The sequence below is a fragment of the Epinephelus lanceolatus genome, chromosome 14 (assembly GCF_041903045.1).
Source record: "Epinephelus lanceolatus isolate andai-2023 chromosome 14, ASM4190304v1, whole genome shotgun sequence".
Taxonomy (NCBI): Eukaryota; Metazoa; Chordata; class Actinopteri; order Perciformes; family Serranidae; genus Epinephelus; species Epinephelus lanceolatus.
Window position 1 is genome coordinate 12,842,474 of NC_135747.1, and position 22,078 is coordinate 12,864,551.

General features: G+C 39.6%; 1 protein-coding gene across 1 annotated transcript in view; it reads left to right on the forward strand.

The window, feature by feature from the left end:
• The first annotated feature begins 341 nt into the window (after nucleotides 1-341).
• LOC117251062 (polycystin-1-like protein 2) overlaps nucleotides 342-22,078 on the forward strand; it is a 62,496-nt gene continuing 40,759 nt past the window's right edge. Inside the window, 11 exon segments of the mRNA XM_078174829.1 lie at nucleotides 342-643; nucleotides 2,772-2,930; nucleotides 3,024-3,212; nucleotides 5,011-5,121; nucleotides 6,079-6,226; nucleotides 10,330-10,559; nucleotides 10,696-10,886; nucleotides 14,745-14,961; nucleotides 20,866-21,204; nucleotides 21,355-21,501; nucleotides 21,636-21,805. Of these exon segments, the coding sequence (XP_078030955.1) occupies nucleotides 349-643; nucleotides 2,772-2,930; nucleotides 3,024-3,212; nucleotides 5,011-5,121; nucleotides 6,079-6,226; nucleotides 10,330-10,559; nucleotides 10,696-10,886; nucleotides 14,745-14,961; nucleotides 20,866-21,204; nucleotides 21,355-21,501; nucleotides 21,636-21,805 (2,196 nt within the window). The 5' untranslated portion in view covers nucleotides 342-348.

The following is a 22,078-nucleotide window of genomic DNA, read 5'->3' on the forward strand; positions in this document are numbered from 1 at the left end:
AAATTCTGTACATTATTAGAACCTCTACCCTCAAGCTACCCTGCCATCTGCTTGAAGCTACTCTCCTAGGTTTCCTTTGTTCCAGCTCTGTCTGTGTGCCAAGGTAATGCATTCATTGGTTTTCAGAGAGATGACTGTTAGGTAAACACTGTTGTTCCACTGAATACAGACAAAGTGTGTGAGAGAGGCTCATTTCCATTTGAAGCAGGATGTGATAAGGGTTGTATGAGAATATTAGAGAAAAAGAGTGAAGCAGGGTTACTGCACTTATAGCACTGAAAATTTAAAAAGTGTGATGTGAGACTGAGAGAAAAGAGAACAAAAATGTGCTGGACCTTTATGCACCTGATGATCCTGATGACACTCACCTGTCTGTCTAATGCTGAAGATAAGATAAGGGCTTCTGTTTCCTGTCCAGGCTACCAGACGGCCTTTGGAGGCTCCTGCTATGAGTTTGTGGATCTCCAGCATACTTTTTTCAGTGCGCAGGCTTGGTGTGAGCAGCGTGATGGACACCTTGCTTTTATCCCAGATAAAGAAACTCAACATTTCATTCAAACACTCATGGACCCCAAGAGGGATGTCTGGCTTGGAGTAGCGCCCTCCACCTCTCCAAACCTGCAATATTCTTCAACTGTTGAAGGTAAGAAGGCTGAAATTAATATGGAATAAAGTTTTGAGTGTAATTATGAACTGTGGAAATCTACTCTTGTTTAGATGCTCATAAGTCTATCCACCTTAGACAAATGAGTTTAAATCTACAGACATTTGCAACAAAATGCTAAAGAGCCAATCTCTCCCAAAGTCCATGACAACTGCATTTTAAGGGATTTTGTGTGTCTTGCACATTTGATTCAATTAATGAAATACTGCAACTTCGTGCATCATTGAGGAGAATACTTTAACAGTGACTGATAGCAATGATCTTCTAAATGATGGTACATTTGGTGCAATGTGTCTACTTTATTCACAGTTGGCTCTGTGTCTTGGAAAAAATGTTGTTCCTATTGAGCTGTTGTTCTCACTTTCCTCTGTTCAATAATTACAATCTTTTAATGGTGTGAAGCCTTTTCTTTCCCCTCAGCGGAGTGAGAAAGACTTCACACACTGCCAATATTTGTGCAAAAAATAAAAAACAAAAATTACAAGTTTCAAACTAGAATTACCACCAAGTTGCATTTACAGTTTACATCCATGTCTGTAAAAAACAAGCTTTACATAGATCTTTTCCCCCCTGGCAGCACAGAAGATCGATACAATCAGCGCAGTTTCAAGGTGGACACCTAAGATTAGTGTCACCAGTTCAGTATCTGACAAAAACGTCTCCCCTTCTATCCCTGAGATATGACACTGAGTACTAGCCAGAAAAATGTTATTGCAGAACAGAGTTTTGCTTTATGGAATGCATCTTTTGTTCCCACCTGCCAAAATGACTCTCCAGCAGCAACAACCAGGACCCTAAGCACTGGTAACTCAAGGACAAAGAAATAGAGAGAATGATTTAAAGCAAACTAATCAAAGACAAAATGAAGTTAACTAAATGCGTGCATACAAATAGAAACTGATGTACTGCCAACAATACTAAATAAACTATGAGTACATATGTGTTCACTGAAGGAGAAAATGAACTATAATCTATAGAAGGTGTCTGCTGGGGGATTACCAACATTTCAATCCTCTGCATGGCAACAGGTATGCTCATCACAGTCAGTCTATGTGGGATTAATCCATAACAACCTACACGCCCTTGTTCACTTTGATGAAGAAACCTGTCACCTAATGCAACGGTGTGGTTCATATTCATGTTTTTCGTAGTTTTTGGACACAACGGAGGTCTATAGCAGAGGTATAAACTACCCAATGGGTTTTGGCTACACAGGGTATCATTGTTATAAGGAAACATTTATTACTGCTGTAATGTATTGCAACCATAATACATTATACACATATTATAATTTGGGGTTATTTTTTATTACTTGAGTTACTGTGTTAATTACCAATGGGTACATTATTTATATTCAAGTAGTAATAGATTCAGCATTATTGAGTTACTGGTAAATTATGATTTCATTGTCATTTATCGTACTATGTAATGTGTGGTGGAGACAATGTGTTCCCTTGGTTATGAGCTAATTGGTTCCTACCCGCCCTTGTTTTGTGGGGACAGGTATGAGTGGCACATAAGAGGGAGTAAATGCCTCATGCTTAACAGTATTAATGAGATTTGTAAATAAGTGAAATTTAGAGTACTCCTAACTTTAGAGTATTTGGTGCTTTTAAATTTAATATGTTGCCTCTTTTGAATATGTTGAGGTCTCATTCCCAGGGCATCAAAAAACATTTCTTCAGCAGTGGCCCTCGGCTTTAGATATGGATGCACAAGGTAGCCGTTAGCGCCTGTATGAGACGCAGTGGGGTTTCAGACAACATAATTATTAGATGGTCAGTTGTACTAAAAAGAGCAGCAGAGTCTGCTTAGGGCAGGTGGATTGTTCCGATAAGCACAGGACTTGGACCAAGGAGAGCAGTGTTTGTCTCCACTGTGAAACTAAAAGTCAACATTAGTTAAGTTATTTTGTAACCTGAGTCATTAGTTACTCATTAGTTAGTTGTTAGTCATGTGAGTTGTCTGATGTGACAAACTGTGCTGTCAACTATAATCTTTTCCTAACTCTAACCAAATGGTTTTGTGGCCCAAATCTAACTACCTAACTTCAACTCAAACTGTGCATTCATTGCATATGTTCAGCAGTGGTTTGTTCCATCCTCAGGTGCTCTCTCTTGGCTGGATGGTTCTCATCTAACCTATTCAAACTGGGTGAGCAGCCCACAGCCAGGAGAAGAGTGTGGACACATACTGAGAGACTCAGGCTTCCAATGGGAAGCCACAAGACACTGCAACAAAAAACTGCACTTTATCTGCCAGTTTGGTAGGTAATCTGTATTCTGTGTTCTGTGAAAAAACAGTATAGCAATGACTCTGTGATGAATTACCACTTTGTAATGCCTTATATTCTTTCCAGACTCTGGCAGATCCATTGTGTGTGCAGGTCGTAACACCACTCTACAGTGCGGCTCTGGTCAAGTCCTAATGATAGATCGCAGCTTCTATGGTCGTAAGAACCTTCATTACTGTCGATCCATGTTCTCCCCTCCAACAACAACCACAGAGCACAAGTGTGGCTGGGTGGATGTTGTTGAAACATTAACAGGTAAAATATGGTTGAATAGTTTTGTTTTGTTTTGCCTTCAATGAAAACTTGAATTATTGCCATATCTTTTAATTGGTAATCGTGTTATGATAAACAATGTTTGAATGGATACAATTACCTAATGCACAGCTTTTAAAGGATCTGATATCCACTAATAACTACTATCAGATTTATATTAGTTCTTCTCATTTTATCTGCTCGGCTCAATAGGTAAAAAATGTGAATAGGAAAACAAACACCTGTGGTTCATGAAAAGGTTTTGCATGGATGAAACTGTGATGAAATTCAATCCACTTTTGAAGGAAGTCATTGCCAGATACCACAAAGCACATTATTGTTTCACTACAGACCATTATTTGTCTAGAATGAGTGCTCGTCATGACGTTTATGGAGGACAGAATGCACAATAATAGCTTAAAAGCTTAATAGCCTTAAAGATACATCAATGATATTTATCCATTTTAGAGTAAATATTGACTCATGCATTTAACTGATGGCAAAAGCATATTATCCATCTATTCATTTTTCAAACTTGCTCATCCTGTTCAAGGTCTGGGGCACTGCAGCCTTTCCCAGCATCCTTCAGGTAAAAGGGAGTGTATATTCTATGCAAGTTAGAAGTCTATCAGAGCAACAACACAGAATAATAAACAGTCAGACATTTGGACAATGTAAATTCCCCTGTGTTTGGTGTCCCGGAGCAAGCAGGAAACCTCACAGATGTTATGGGTTTTGAATGAAACACTCAAAACAAATGAGGGCAATGTAGCAAAGTCATCAAAATATATAGTTTGCACTACAGGGTAGAGCTGGAACAATCTTCTCTGTCAACCTGATCTCACTCCAAAGTCATCGAAATCTGGTACTTGGCCAGTGGCTTCTGGTGTCAGACACCAACAAAAAAAGCCATCCTTTCACATTGGTATGATATGCCGCCAGTTGGCATTATTGTTTAACGGCATCCGGCGGCATCAGAGGTAAATGTGGCAGGACAAGAAGTGGTCCGAGCCTGAGTAGGGCGGGCAGGAGTGGTGGTGGATGGGTCCAACAACCAATGACATTCACCCAGAAGGCCAGTGTTCGCAGTGTTGTACCGACAGTGTGTTTATTTTGAAAGAGACTGTAAGGAAATGGTATATTTCCTGTGAAAACGGAAGTGTATTTTGAAAACAGACAATGCATGTAACAAGCAGAACTTGACACAGTGTACCAAAACATCTGCAACCAATTCACCTAGGGTACCTAGCAAATTGTATCTTGACATGGAATGTGTTGTCTACATACAAGACAAAAAAGAGACGACTGTGAGGACAACCCTGCCACACTTCCAACTCGTCAAATACTAATGCTTGGTGTGGTTTGTTTGGTATGGCATGCTGTCCCTAAGCATCTAAAACTGACGCTGGAGGGGTACCTGGAGCATCAGTGTATAAAGAGTTATAGTGAGAATGTATGTGCAAAAATGTATCTGTGGGAGAAAAGACTGTCCTGAGCAAACTATGAGTCTTCTGAAAATGTGTCAGACTTTCTGACTGAAGGGGAGTCACTTCAGGCTACATGCTTAAAAGGTAGATGCTGGACTTCATCCCTGGCCTCAGCAAACAACACAGCTGGATACAGAATCCCTTTGTCAATCATCCTTAGTATGTAATTCTGCATCTCACCACAAAGGAGTATAGGGCAAACCTCTTTTGAAACTTGTTTTAACAGGAAGAAGTAATTTGAAAAAAAATCCATAATGTCACTATCATTGCTGTGTGTTATCGGTAGCTGATTAAGTTCCCCGTGTGTTTCCCAGCTCACTGCAATGGTCGCCAGGTTTGCCAGATTGCTCCAGTTGTGGACTCCTTTGTTGAACTCTGTCCTCAGCTGGGGAGCTACCTGTCTGTGGACTACCACTGCAAAGATGGTAGGTCACAGTTATTCTAAGAAATCACAAATGTTCCAAGGGGAAGTTTTACATCTAGTAGAAGCTGGTTCAATTGTTTCCCATCCGGCCCTTTACTGTATACAGTTTTTCCCAAGTGGGGGTTTCTGCAGCCAAAAGCTGAAACCTATAAAATAACCAACAAAGAGGTACACTATATGGATGTTCCCAGGAACCACCCGTGGCTTCACAGAGATCATCATAATAAGCGACAACCTCTCTCTGAAAACACAAGGTTGTTTGTAGGTCTTCCTTCTATGCAATGTCAAAATGGCTGGGCCTATTTTTCCTAAATGTGTTTTTTTAGGCCTCACTTACTCACTTACTGTGTCTACCCAAATCCAGGCTTCAAAAACTCCTTTCATGACCCATAGATGGCATGTTTCACAGACTCTGCTGTGTTTTTATACAGTCACTGCTAGGTTCTACAACAGTGTCAGTGTTAGAGCTCATACATAGAAACATAAATAAATACATTTTAGTTCTGACAATGATGGTGGTTATAAATTATTTATTAAATCTGTTTATTTCATCTTGTTTGAAAATCCGCCCTGCGATAGTCTGGCGACCTGTCCAGGGTGTACCCTGCCTCTCGCCCGATGTCAGCTGGGATAGGCTCCAGCCCCCCCACGACCCTCAAGAGGATGAAGCGGTTAGAAGATGAATGAATGAATGAATGAATGTCTGAAAAGCCGCAGTGCAGTCACCTGTACAGAGCAAATAGGAAAAAGGAAAGAGGGAATTCGTGCAAACCCATGAAGCTGTTACCTTGTTGCTGTTGTATTAAACATCCCTGTAGTAGCCCTGTCTCTCTGCTGTCTGCTGAGATGAGGATCTGTGCTTGTCTATTATATTTCATTATTATTTTAAAGAATGATTTTGGAAAAACAGGTGGGTTACACGCACTGTGCTACATTTCTGGTCATTATCTCCCCACAGGGCTCTCACTGTCAGTGGGCACTGTGGCTGCTGTTTATGATGACGTCACCATCAACGTGGAATGGCTTTTACATTTACAGCAAGGTAACCTCAGCTGCAAGCTGAGTACCGGAGATGGCCATGTTATTTATCTGCTTAGTCCACAGGGGTGAGTATAGACTGACTATGGGGGTTTAAAATACAATCAATACTACTCAGATTGTGAAAACAGGTGTATAATGTCTTCTAAAGCTCTGGTGGAGCTTTGTCAAGTTTGACAAAATAACCCTGATGATGATGATGATTTAGCTTGAGACTTAAAATGTACAACATAGTGTAGGGGTAGAGATTGAAAGACTTAGACATTTAACAGAAGGTTTATCAAAAGACAGGACTGAGTTGCAATATTGGAAACGTAGGATCAAGTGATTTTGGAGCTCCAAACTTAAACCTAAAAGTTAGAATATCTCTTGTCAAGATTTCTGAGGAAGTCCTCTAACCTCTATGGGTATGGAGCACTGTTGCAATCATTACTATACCCTTTTAACCCCACATGGATGCTTTGAGGGATAGACAAATTAACATGAACTCTTGCCATTGCAAAAGCGGCCTCAAAGCCATAGGTTATATTAAACTTCCAATTAGAAGTGTTTATTAAGCTCTCTGATGTTCTTACTGTGTAAGTCAGCCATGTCCTTCTCTTTTACATTATTGGGAAAACAATGTTCTTTACAGTTGTATCAAGTTTACACAAGTGTTTGTGCAGATTAATTACATACATGATCACAGGTATGTTAAGCTAACTGTAAAGTACTAAAGCCTAAAATATGCCCTAAATCAGCTTTAAATGTTTTTTGGCATTTGGTGATAGTTTCCATAGCTCACATACTGCTTTTGTTTTTTCATGCAGCTCTGTTGAATAATGTAACACATCCTGTAGCTGCCTTTATTAAAGGTATGCCATGCAGAAATTGTTCATTACTGTTTGTATACAGTATCACCAGAGAAAGTGAAAGCGAAAGCCAGCCCCAGATTGACGTTTCACTTCGCTATTCTTGCACGTTTTGGCGATATGTCCACAATTGTTGTACCTTCCTCTTGTACGCGTACTGCTTACAGTCTTGCACCTGGTCACAACCTTTTTATTAAGTCCTGATCTCACCTGTGTGCTGTGTCTAAGGATGTCCCAAACATGGCAAAATAAGAAGAAAATACAGGCAGAGTATAGGGTCCCTGCAGATGAATACACCACCACACCAGGGTCCTTCAGAGTCCTCTAAAGGGACAGGTGCTCAAAGTCAAAAAGGGGCATATAGAACCGGATTTTAAAACACTGTGGTGTTAGAGCTGTGTATTGGCAAAAATCTGACAATGACGGCTATTACAGTTCAATGTACTATGATATATTGTGATAGAGTAAGCATGGAGATACAGTACAGGCCAAAAGTTTGGACACACCTTCTCATTCAATGCATTTTCTTTATTTTCATGACTATTTACATTGTAGATTCTCACTGAAGGCATCAAAACTATGAATGAACACATGTGGAGTTATGTATTTAACAAAAAAAGGTGAAATAACTGAAAACATGTTTTATATTCTAGTTTCTTCAAAATAGCCACCCTTTGCTCTGATTACTGCTCTGTGTGGCATTCATCTGGTCTCTGATCTGAGCTGCTGTTAACTTGCCATTTCTGAGGCTGGTGACTCGGATGAACTTATCCTCAGAAGCAGAGGTGACTCTTGGTCTTCCTTTCCTGGGTCGGTCCTCATGTGTGCCAGTTTCGTTGTAGCGCTTGATGGTTTTTGCGACTCCACTTGGGGACACATTTAAAGTTTTTGCAATTTTCCAGACTGACTGACCTTCATTTCTTAAAGTAATGAGGGCCACTCATTTTTCTTTAGTTAGCTGATTGGTTCTTGCCATAATATGAATTTTAACAGTTGTCCAATAGGGCTGTCGGCTATGTATTAACCTGACTTCTGCACAACACAACTGATGGTCCCAACCCCATTGATAAAGCAAGAAATTCCACTAATTAACCCTGATAAGGCACACCTGTGAAGTGGAAACCATTTCAGGTGACTACCTCTTGAAGCTCATGGAGAGAATGCCAAGAGTGTGCAAAGCAGTAATCAGAGCAAAGGGTGGCTATTTTGAAGAAACTAGAATATAAAACATGTTTTCAGTTATTTCACCTTTTTTTGTTAAGTACATAACTCCACATGTGTTCATTCATAGTTTTGATGCCTTCAGTGAGAATCTACAATGTAAATAGTCATGAAAATAAAGAAAACGCATTGAATGAGAAGGTGTGTCCAAACTTTTGGCCTGTACTGTACTTTGCAATTTTTAGATAGATTTTATTTTGACATGGACATCACAATTACACCTGACAAACAAGATGCAAAATTGAGTTGGCTCCATCTCCATTTATCATCTGACCTATCACTTTCTTCCTGTCGATCTAGGAACAAGCAATAATCTAACAATTAATCAGCATCAATTAGGTGATATTGAGACAGAGTAATGGGCCTCTGAAGTCAGTAAAAAATTAGATTTTGCCTAAAATAAAATAAAAAATGTTTTTCAGGATGAATAACTGTCTGTGGCTTCATCTGAGCAGGTAAATGGCACTGTGGGGCTGTAGGCACACTATCAATGAACATTTGTTTCAAATTTGAAGAAGATCTCCACATAAGATCTCGAGTAATCCTTTAACTTTTCCCGTCGAAAAACGGCATGACATGACTTGTCACCACTCATTGCGATTTTGGACTATGTGTGTTTAGGCTGCTCTGGTGCAAAATCCATAAGAAATAAAAGAAAAACGATGTTATTTTTGAAAAGTCAAGAGCTTCCTGAATCCGGCAGTACCAAACATCACATGGTTTGATGACGTAATGCGCCTAGGAGATACGATTTAACAAAGGAGGAGGGGAGCGAGGACGTCGGTGTCCTGGCGGAGTTAGAGAGGCTAAACGTAATTAACAACTCTTGAACCTTATGCAATCATAGATCTAAAATGTAATGTAAAACACACTGCAATGTAGTGTTGTCTATGAGAAAATATTATTCTTACCTGTTGTGCTCTTTTTAACCCAGTTGGTTAGGGATCCACTACTTTTTGCTGCCTCATGCAGCTCCCTCTTTTGTTGTTGAAGGTGCCTCTCTTTGCAGGGCATCTTTGCACTAAAGGATAAAATATTATGATTAATAATCAAAAATGAATGCATGAATGAAACGTAATGAACAAACACACACATTGCATGGCACGGGTACTAAACAATGTCATTTCATGACAAGCTCTTGCTGGCTACATGTCAGGCCCAGTAATTAATAGTCCAAGACAGGAAAGTAAGAAAAACATCCACATTATACTTTTTGCCCTCATTTGACAGAGACAGCAGCAGCTGTCTGTGGTTAGCTAGTGTCCAAAGGCCCTTATGGAAACATACCAAACGTGCATGCATGATCATTTCACTTTGTCTCGCAAAATACATGAAACAAAGTACACATCCTTTGTTTCACCCACTTACCGGTTCTTCGACTTCCAACTGTTCTACTGTCATACTGTTGTACTGTCTACATTATTGTACTGTTGGACAGACAACAACTCTCTCTGCTGGGGTCATGACGTGATGTCATATGATGAACTGGCTGGCGGCATGTCATATATTGTGAATTATTAACATTTATTAATAATAAATGTTCCTGTGAGGGGCCACAGGAAGGCCTTCATCACAAAAAAAGAAGCTTGACAACAGGGCACTTGAGGGTCAAGAGACAAAACGGGCAGGTGCTCCAGCCCCTTCCGCTCCCCCCTCTGCACGTGCATGCACCACACACTGTAGTGGATCATAGGTGATGATTGAGAAGGGTACTGTTGTATGAGTCTATACATTGTTTATTTAGGATAATCCTGCATGATATACCTGTAAATTGTTTAATTAATAATGAATGCATTTCAAGTTTAGCCTCATTTTTGTGCCCCTTGTGTTTCTGCTCAGAGTTCTGTCAGCAGCCATAGGTGAAAATATTTGTTGAACTACAATTGTTGCAGATAAACTTCAGTTATCGAGAAGCGTGCAAAACCTCTTATCTTTAATTAGCCCATATCGTCAATCCATACTGCCGTGAAATTAGACCAAAAACTTATTATTCATGTCAATACATCTCCACTTTGTCTCCAATGAATTATTTTTCTCCAGGAAATAAGAGGAGCATACTGTGGTCACAGCTAACTGTCTCTATATGTGCTTTTTCTCAGATTGGAGAACAGCATGGTGCACAGATATACTTATCCAAGCACATTTGTTGTGGTTGTCGAATGCATCACCAGGGACGTGCACATTACAGCTCAGAAAATAATAACCATTCAAGAGCCCATTATAGAGTTTGGTGTAATCAGGTGCTATGCTGGGAAACTGTCTTTCCATGCAACTGACTGCAAAGCCCTTTGGGGAGAGCCATTCCAAATTCAAATTGAAGTAAAGGCAGGTGGGTGCCAGCACCATAACACCATAATATACAATGATTTGTCCTGTCCAATTTGATATCACTGCTTGGAAGCATCAGGTTTTGGTGTTTGTATTCTATTTTTCGTCTTTTAAAAGTATTTCTTATCTTTCTGCAGGTACAAATGTGACCTACAGAGTCCAGAGTGATGACATGTTGTTGTCAGGTTTATCTGTGTTGAGAGGAAATATTCCCCAGAACATCACAGTGACTCCACAAATGATGACGCAGCGTGGGCCTGGCTGCCACCAGCTGACCCTTTATGCATCTAACATGGTCACATTCCCTGAAGTGTCCGCACACCTGCAGGTAAATCAACGTTAATCAAGTAAACATGTCATCTTCTCTCGATGATGCGGCCACAAATAACATGATGCGTCATCCCTCCATGTTTTGTCCTGATTGTGATAATGACATATGAAATGTAATACTTGAAGATGACATTTTCATCATGTGATTAAGGCATTGATTGAAGTATTAAGGCCTCTCTAAATTAGAAATTAAAATTAACCTTTAATTATGGCACCATGTTGCGTTAGTGGCATATCTGGAAACAGCAGAACACAGAGGATGCAACACCCCTCTGAATTTCATCCAAATCAGCATCCTGTGACGTCATCTCTGAGTTTAAAATTTTGATTTGGCTAGTTAGTGTTACTTTTAAAACTGGAACATGGTGAGAAAAATGTATGATGGATCAAAGTTTAATCAAAGTTCTACTCTAGGCATGTATAATGCTGCATGAGTGCCATCTTAACAGACGCAACCCATAAAATTTTGTGTGGAATTGTTATCAGAAGTTTGGAAATATCATAAAATTTAACAGCAACGTCATGACTTAAACAATAGAATGACTGGCATATAATTGCTCTGCCACTTTATTCTATCTTTTGTTTCTTTTTCTTGGCTGTGCCAGGGCTTTTCTCACTGCAATGCTACTGTGGAAGGCATCTAAAGTTTGACAGCCAAGTCACAGTTTTAAAATAGGAATTCACATTTTTGTTTATCACATTCATGGTGTTTAAAAAAGTGCAGTATCTCAATAAGTATCTCAGCAATCCACATTCACAATCTACAGTCTTCTCCTTCCCTGCATTAGCTGAGGCATTGCAGGCATTTTCTTGGCCCCTTACCAGCCCCTGCCTTTCACAGAATAGTGTGAGGTCATCATAAGGAATGTTTTGTGCCCGTGCATCCTTTAGCACAGGCCAAGAATAAACAATACATAAAAACTTTGCTCTTTTGTGCTATTAGTGTTCAAAAACTCCACAGGACAACTTACAAAAAGACTACATTTTACAATAAGATCTACTTAAAGGTATAGTGCACCCAAAAATGAAAATTCAGCCATTATCTACTCACCCTCATGCAGAGGGAGGCTCTGGTAAAGTTTTAGAGTCCTCAAAACACTACTCACCCTCGGCATATGGGTGAGTAGATAATGGCTGAATTTTCATTTATGGGTGCACTATCCCTTTAAGGGATTAAGTTGCTATTAATCTGCCAACGTATACAGTACAGGCCAAAAGTTTGGACACACCTTCTCATTCAATGCGTTTTCTTTATTTTCATGACTATTTACATTGTAGATTCTCACTGAAGGCATCAAAACTATGAATGAACACATGTGGAGTTATGTACTTAACAAAAAAAGGTGAAATAACTGAAAACATGTTTTATATTCTAGTTTCTTCAAAATAGCCACCCTTTGCTCTGATTACTGCTTTGCACACTCTTGGCATTCTCTCCATGAGCTTCAAGAGGTAGTCACCTGAAATGGTTTCCACTTCACAGGTGTGCCTTATCAGGGTTAATTAGTGGAATTTCTTGCTTTATCAGTGGGGTTGGGACCATCAGTTGTGTTGTGCAGAAGTCAGGTTAATACACAGCCGACAGCCCTATTGGACAACTGTTAAAATTCATATTATGGCAAGAACCAATCAGCTAACTAAAGAAAAACGAGTGGCCATCATTACTTTAAGAAATGAAGGTCAGTCAGTCCGGAAAATTGCAAAAACTTTAAATGTGTCCCCAAGTGGAGTCGCAAAAACCATCAAGCGCTACAACGAAACTGGCACACATGAGGACCGACCCAGGAAAGGAAGACCAAGAGTCACCTCTGCTTCTGAGGATAAGTTCATCCGAGTCACCAGTCTCAGAAATCGCAAGTTAACAGCAGCTCAGATCAGAGACCAGATGAATGCCACACAGAGTTCTAGCAGCAGACCCATCTCTAGAACAACAGTTAAGAGGAGACTGCGCGAATCAGGCCTTCATGGTCAAATAGCTGCTAGGAAACCACTGCTAAGGAGAGGCAACAAGCAGAAGAGATTTGTTTGGGCCAAGAAACACAAGGAATGGACATTAGACCAGTGGAAATCTGTGCTTTGGTCTGATGAGTCCAAATTTGAGATCTTTGGTTCCAACCGCCGTGTCTTTGTGAGACGCAGAAAAGGTGAACGGATGGATTCCACATGCCTGGTTCCCACTGTGAAGCATGGAGGAGGAGGTGTGATGGTGTGGGGGTGTTTTGCTGGTGACACTGTTGGGGATTTATTCAAAATTGAAGGCACACTGAACCAGCATGGCTACCACAGCATCCTGCAGCGACATGCCATCCCATCCGGTTTGCGTTTAGTTGGACGATCATTTCTTTTTCAACAGGACAATGACCCCAAACACACCTCCAGGCTGTGTAAGGGCTATTTGACCAAGAAGGAGAGTGATGGAGTGCTGCGGCAGATGACCTGGCCTCCACAGTCACCGGACCTGAACCCAATCGAGATGGTTTGGGGTGAGCTGGACCGCAGAGTGAAGGCAAAGGGGCCAACAAGTGCTAAACACCTCTGGGAACTCCTTCAAGACTGTTGGAAAACCATTTCAGGTGAATACCTCTTGAAGCTCATGGAGAGAATGCCAAGAGTGTGCAAAGCAGTAATCAGAGCAAAGGGTGGCTATTTTGAAGAAACTAGAATATAAAACATGTTTTCAGTTATTTCACCTTTTTTTGTTAAGTACATAACTCCACATGTGTTCATTCATAGTTTTGATGCCTTCAGTGAGAATCTACAATGTAAATAGTCATGAAAATAAAGAAAACGCATTGAATGAGAAGTTGTGTCCAAACTTTTGGCCTGTACTGTATGTGGCGAGGGGGTAGGTAAATTTTAGTGGGTTGGAATGGTGTAGTGGTGGTGTCAATAACTTTTAGAATTACTTTACACTTTATTACAATTTATGCAACAAAAGGCCTTAATATAAATTCTAAAAAGCGAATGATTCAAAAGTTAAAACTCAGCATCAATGTAAGCAAAATTAAAGAAACTAGGAAACTGAGCTGAGGCCACTTGTCGAGAGGCGGACTACGTGGAGGAGTGCCAAGGGGTGCTACCACTACTCACTACAAGTGGGCACAGCAAACAACACAGCAATCCTCAAACAAAAAATGGTGCAATCTATGGTGTCCCAGTGCAACTACTCACATGCAAGAGTGAAGGAACCTCACTACGGGTGCCTAGCTTCTCACCAATCTGGCTATCCAGTCCTGAAATAAGAAAAACCTGCTGTAAACAAATAGGGGCTGCCACAGCAGGGACAGGGCATGAGGCAGGAAGAGGGAGAACAAAGGCTGACAGGTGCTAAATATTGTCTGGACCTGATTAGGAGGTTGGCTAAGGGAGGAGTCAGGCCCAGGCTGTATTCCCACCACATATTATTGATTAATAGTTTTCAGTGTGCAGATGATAGGTTAGAAGAAAACCTTAGATGATCTAGACCAATGGCTCCTTAATAACGCTAATAGGCTCATTAACTTTTGACCTTGTTGGCTTATTGGAAACATATAAGAAACAACTCATGAAGCTAATTGAAGGCATAGCTTGACCAACATGTTAACAAAGCAGCAGCCTCAGTGCTCCATTCATGTCCACTCATAATGCATTCAGGTACAGTAATGAGTTGTAGGGCACCTGCATTTTGGCAGCACTCAGAGCCCAATGCAAAATCACTATACTGTAGTTACACGCTTAAAATTGTAACTTAAAAATTAATCACAATAATTGATTAACCAATGTATTTGTCTGCTGTGAAAAGGTTCACAGATGACAAGTGATGTGAAAAGGGAAGTTGATGTGTTTTTCTTTTTCTGTAATTCTTCATGTACTGCAGATGTGTGAGTTGGAAAAAGTAGCCAGGCTTGAGGCCACTGTGTTGACAGAGAGGGATGATTGTCCAGACTATCCAGATATTACAGTTGGTGTTTCCCTTGAACAAGGAGCACCTGTGCTGCTCCTTTTCTCACTGTCTGGAGACAACAGCTCGTACACCGAGACCAGGGAAATGAACACAAGCAAGGAAATCTTTCAAATTGGACACCCTATTCAAGGTAGGGAAGATGTATCAAAAATGGGGGTCACATATGAGTCAAAATACGGCTGTAATATAATGATTTGTGAGTATTTCATACTCATGTTTCAGCTGTGTATATGTGCAGATGTTATTGTTGAATATTAAGTGAATGTTTTGCTGCAGGTTCTGTTCAAATGAAAGTCAGAGCATGGAATGTCTTCTCCTCTTTGGAAGTGGATGTGGATATGTTTGCTTTCTGTGGCAAGGATTCACTCTCAAATGGTCATGATGACCATTTTTTGAGACCGGTAAAATGTTTTCTTTGTACCCTCAACAGCAGACATATTTTATAGTAAAGGAGAAAAATACTTACCCCTTCCAGCTCTCCTAACTCTATTCATAAATCTGTGTTTTTATAGTGCATACTATATTAAATCCTTTTACTTTTTTTCAGGGAAAGAAACCAATTAGAGTTGTCAGATCTCCAATGAAAGCCATTGCAACACCTTCATATTCTGTACCTACCAAAGATATAACGATCACGCTTTCAGTAAGCGATGCAGCCAAACTAAATGACCCGAAGAAACGATACGTGTGGGCATGCCGTAAGAACTGCGCTTTTTATCTTTTTTAATTCAAAGATTAAGTATAAATGTTTCATATTTGATGATAATAAGGTTCATAAAGTAACACATTTTGATGTCATGTTAATGTGTTGATTGTCTGAGCTACAGATTAAGCCAGAGCATTACATGTAAAGGAATCTGATATACCCCATTACCTTTGCTAGTGTTACTATGCCTTTCAAGTTTTCTATTCTCACAATACGTAAACTGTGACAGATTTAAATTCTTGGTAATTTTTAAAATATGGGTCCTTGATTTCAACAAAATTAGCTTCCCATTTCTAAGCAGCCAACTGTCACTACTAGATTTTATTTATTTATTTATGTATTTATATTGACTGTAGCTTATGTTTCTGTATGAATTGGTTTAAAAAAAAAAAAAAAAAAAAAAAAGGCAGAAAGTTACCATCCTCACCAGCTGAATATCCATGTGGAAGAAATGGAGAAAAACAGCTTTGTTTATGCATTTTCATATTATTTCTAAATTTAGTATTATACTATTTATTGGTAGTATTTTGTATCATATTGGTTTGTCCTACCAGTAAGTAGGTTATGATGAGGATAAATGCAGCAATATAATATCATATATATGTTATCTCGTTCCAACACAACTGCACAAACGTTCCAAGAGAAGGGGTATAACCCATGTGTTGACAAATGTCATGCTGTCCAGACTTTGATAACATTCAAGACCAGCCTCCACAGTGGGAAAATAGTATAGTGGCTGTGCTTGTCATGAATTAGGATTTCTTTTTTTTTAACACAACCTTTACCCCCCACAAACTAATGTACATAGTTAATGATGTGCTCTGTGGCTACGGAAGAAACCCTCTGCTACTACTTTTTAGGTAATCAAGCTAGCTAGCCTGGCATACTAAAGATTGCATCTTACGTTCGAACAGATAAAGACTCTTTAATTAATCCTGAGCATCTTTACTTTTGTGTTTTGGAAAGGTGATAAAAAAAGGATAATGCTGCAAACTCTGGGGCTGAAAAATGACCCCAAAAAGTGCCAAAAACTGCAGTTCTGTGAACAGCCACTTGGGGCTGGCTCCAGATGCTCAGATTTACAGCAAATCAAAACATGTTTACAGTCCAGCACATAAAAACTGTTTTGGCCTCTGTGGCTGATTTCAACATTCATGACAATTGTACAGGGGGGAATTTTTGTATAACTCACCTGTTTACATTTTAGTAAGGGGAGCATGAAAAGGTCTATGATTAACCCATAAATAGGATCAAAAACAACAACTGAATTGCTGAGCTATGTCGCTGGCAATACAAGTTATATGTACTAGTCCATACCCATTGGTAGCTTTGTCACCTTCTACCTATGCCAATCCTCAATGCCTATGTGCAGTTTCGCATAGATTGACCACGTCAGTGAGTAGAAAAACGTGGGACAGACAGAATGACTGACTGACAGAATGACACACTGACAGTTTCCGTGATTATGTACAGCATACCATACCATGACTTAGTCATGCCAAAAATTAGGAAAAAACAAACATTCGGTGGCGGTTAGGCCTAGATAAGAAATTAGCTCTCTAGCGCCCCCATTTTGTTTGATCAGGTCAATAATGGAGGGGTCCCCTCAGATTATGTGTGTTCATATGCCTACAAAGTTGCGTGGTGATTGGTGAAACCCTTGAGATGTTATACACCTTTATGTGATGAGCCATGCCCTCTGCAATATTCATTGCCTTATAGAAGCTCAGTTTTAGTAAGTTTTCCAACTTTTGCCAAGAGGGAACTTTAGATATTGGTCCCTAGATTATGTTCACTGAGTTTCATGCAGATCGCTCAAACTTCCTAGGAAGAGATCAATTTTAAGTATTTTTCAAAAAATTCAAAATGGCGGAAAATCTATATAACCGAAAGTTATGGTCTTCTTTAGGCAAATTTGTTCCTCGTGAGGAGAGGCATCTCTACGACATACGGGGCATGAGATATGCCCATTCAAAGTAATATTGCTTCATTCACATCCTCCCATGACCCTCTACCACTGTGCCAAATTTCACATGGATTGACCAAGTCAGTGAGGAAAAAAAATGGGACACAGACAGAGACACAAACAGACACACCCACACACACACAGTTTTCGTCATTAAGATTCACATGATAAATAAATGTATTTTTATTATTAAAACAAATTTCAATATGCCACATTTTAATGTGCCATCTACAGGTATTGTGAATGGTACAGTCCATCTGACAGAGGGTGTCAGGGGCACAGGGCACAAAACTCACAATTGCTGCTAATATAAACTTGTGAGGCAAACTGCAGCCTGACTAGTTAAGTCAGAATACTTCACCAAAAATCAGGGCTCCTACTTTCAATTCAGTTTCAAAGCTGCAGTGAAGACACAGGTATCATTTTAAACTGGAGGACCCATAGGTACCAACCATGTTGTGCTTTCTTATCGGAAAGAGGGCGAAATAACGCTTTAAAGTTGGGAAAAAGGAACACTGCCATTTTTCAAAATAGTGTATCTAAATATTTCTGCATACTGGGGTCCCTGAACAGTCTTGGAATTACGTACATTGGGTATGACTGGAAAACTCAGAGTTGACAGGCATATACTCCTTATATTGTTTTAGTTCTGCACACAATTTGACCAATATTTGATTAAAGTAGCCCTCAAGATTGTATTAATGAATCAAGAAAAAACAATTATTTGTTCACTCAGGATTAGACCTCATGATTTAATATCCTGCAGTAATTGTTTAATCAATGATTGATTCTACCTTTCTCTAATCATTTACTGGAGGGGATTATTTTGGCCTAGGACTCACATGTGAATACCTCTCCTTTTCACAGTAAGAAAATATGCTCCTAACACAATGTAGATACAAAATACATATAGAAATATGATTAATTGGATTATGTTTGAAGGCATAATAACATTTTGCATAGTGATATGTATAGTAATCCCCCTGCCACCCCCCCTGGGTGTGGATGGGGGGCCTACTTTTGAAAATGTTGTCCCCTGCCCATATTTCCTAATGGATGGCTTCAGTAAATATACAGTATATACATGAAAAATTGTTCTTAAATGTTTTGTATTGGCATTTCAATTGTTCCTACAGTAGAATAATGACTTTCCTTACTGATTCACAGAGAATCCCTGTCGATGCCAGGGAAATTTTGAGGGACTGACTTATGACATTACAGAACGTTGCCTACCAGATCCTCTTCAATATTTTAAGTACCATTTTAATGTGATAAATAAAGACAATAATAAAGTGGAAAAAACGGAATCCATATGCATCACCCTCAACCCTCAGAAGAACGTGCCAACTTGGCTAAGGTACTTGAAATTGATCTGCTCTGATCACTTGACCTGACATTCCCATCTGTGTTCTCAACACCTTATCTGGCAGCATTTCAGCATTGTGTATCTGTCATTTTCTAACAACTGAAATCAGGTAAACAGGTAAACGTAAATGAATATTTACAGTATGTCACTAGCCTGAGTGTCAGACTGAAGCTTCCAGAACCTTTAGCCTGACATGGCTTCCATTGAAGGCGATTTACAAGGGGGAGGGAATTTGATTTTTCCCTAACCAATCAGTAGAGATCAACGACTCACCCAGAATCTGACGTCATTAGTATCCATGCCTCGGGGGTGCCGAAAACAAGCGAGCATTGCCCGTTTAAAATGTCTCCATCGTAGTGCACGCCCAGCTGCATCGCCGTTAAATCCAGTTTAGCAGCTTCCTTAATTTGGTCCTCCATTAACGCGAGTAGTGGCAAAATACCTCGAGAGCATCGTTAATGTGGTCTGTAGGATCTGTAGCGGTTGCCATTGTTGCTATCCTCACCAGTTACCCACCGGCGTACAGCTTGACATCAGCGTGGCGCTGATTGGCTAATCGCTAGACCCCCGGCGTTCATTGGTCCGTCCATCGTTTGGACGAGATAAATCGCAAATTCATTGAAGTATGCCAGACCAGTAATGCAAGCCTACTCAGTTGAGTGGGCGGGGTCTATGGTCTGGAACCAGGCTAGTATGTCAACACTGACTTCAGAAAATTATTGGAACAAATGAAACTGCTTTGGAAAGGAGTTGACATATCTTACTAATTTTAGAGCAAAACTGTCCTGTAAAGATAGACCTTTCTCATGGCAGACATTTTGACCAGTCATAGAAAGACACAGGTGGAACTAATTTTGTTAACAATGGCTCAGTTTTTCAGTAAGCCATGTCAGTGAGCCAGCAAGCACAACACCAAGATCTTAGAACAAGCTCACCTAAATGGAATGCTGTTTTTTGTGTCATCAGATTAAGCAGATAACTAAAATCTAATTGTTGGTCAGTGTTGGGAAGGTTACCTGTAAAACGTATTCCACTACAATAAGTGTATTCAGAATACCGCCAATGAACTGCAACAAAATACAGATACTCATGTTTTGTATTTTAAATATGGAACGCCATTACTTGTATTTCGTAACTCCGAACCCTGGAACCCTGAGTACAGTATACACCTACAGTAAATTGTTTCACCGCAGTACTTTTTTTTTTTTTTAGATGTAGACATTCTAGTTGTGTGTTAACCAAATGATCTATGTATTTGTTATACCATAGTCTCACTTGCACTGAAGGCTGTAACCCAATCAAGAAGAACAATGATGCAAAAATTAAAATGGATTGTAAAGGACAACAGTGTCCACAGATTATGTGGAACATTGAGGACCTACGTGACGACAAAAACTGGCCAGTAAGTCTGATAAATTAATTCTGGGACTCAAAGATCACATAGTGTTTAATGTTGTAAAAACAATTTGTCAGAAACTTAATTAAGTTGCATTTTATTTTATTTTATTAACAGGGAGATATAGAAAAAGACTGCTATAAAATGGAAAAGAAAAGGCCACTTGTACTGAAAATGCATGGTGGGACTGAATACACTGTGTCAAATTGGATTCTTCAGGCAGCCAAATCTAAAGGTCTGGATGTCACTGTGGTGATAACATCAGGTATGTACACATTATTCATTAGAATAATGTTAAAGCTGTGCTGGTAATTATCCTGCCTTGATCTGTGATCATTTTTTGGTTCAGACCAATTATTAATTTATGTCAGATGTAATCCAGGGTTAATGACGTAAACAGTTTTCTCATGTGTAGCATATTTCATGCAGGGAAATCAACACCATGTGAGAAACACCAATGCTATATCAATTTAAAGGAATGATTTTAATGTTGGCCTGTCACTATTTTTGACTATTTAATCAAGATTGATAAACCTGCTTTTGCAAATCAGCACTTTCATTTCTTGGAAATAATATTGTTCTTTTTCATTAACACAAAAGCGGATGTTGTACCACTTTACCACAAATACATCATAAAGACATCATCATCTACCGAGAAGGAAGAAGACAGTAAGGAGGAAGACAGTAAGGAAGAGGACAGTCCCGAAGAAACCACCACTGGTCCTGCCTCTACATCACCTGGCACTATTACTGACATCACTGCCACACCTACCACCACAGACACTGGTGATACATCTCCACCAGTCACCACCAACAATTTTGACAGCCTTAAGTGTAGCATATCACCGCAGAGGGGAACAATCCTTGATGCTTTCGATATAACTTGCAATACTGAAGTTCCTTGTTCTGACTGTCAGTATTGTTTTAAGACTGATGAAGGTAAGTGATCCAGGTCAGAAAAGATTCTATGATAACTGAACTGATTTATCTTATATTTTTTTAAAAAACACAGCTATCTCAAAATATATCCTAGATTACTTTTATAGAAATCTGTCAAACTGATTTATTTTCTTTTTTGAAAATTGTCAGGTAAGCATCTGCGCTGCAGCAACAACAATGAAGTGAAGGCTGTCTTCCTTCCTCTCGGAGACAGCAGCTCCAACTTCAAGCTGAATATCAAAGCAACTGCAAACAATGGCAGCTTTGTAGCTAGCACCACTGTCACTGCAGAGGTTTGTAAAAAAGAAAAACAACCCCACAATGATAGAAGAAATGGGGTTACTAACAAAACACATCCTATAGAAATGCTGTAAGCTTTCTTTATCTTGCAGTAAGAATATGTCTTTCTCCTCAGGTGCTGGATTACACAGCGGTATCTAGCTCCTCAGTAGATGATCTTAAGACTTCAGTGGAGAATGCTTTGGTTCAGCTAAAGGAGCACGGTGTACTGTCAGGAGAAACTGTGGGACAAATCATCAGTTCTGTGGCCAACAAACTGAATGCCCAATCTGATGAATCGAAACAAGCTGACAGGCAAAAGGTAAATGACCTCTCAGAGACATTGTCTTGGATTGCAAAAATCTGGCATAAGTGCATCTTAGTAGGTTGCATAGATCCATCTGAGAAAATTCAAGTTCCCTGATTTGCATTTGGGTGCTGGAAACAAGGTCCATGGTCCAAACTATCAAATGCTCTTGGAGGACATTTCTCAATCAAGAAGTTTGTGATAAGAGTGTACTGTAAAAACAAAACCACCATAATGCCAAAATACAGTTGGGTGTCATCACAAGCACAACAGACCAAACCTAGCTGT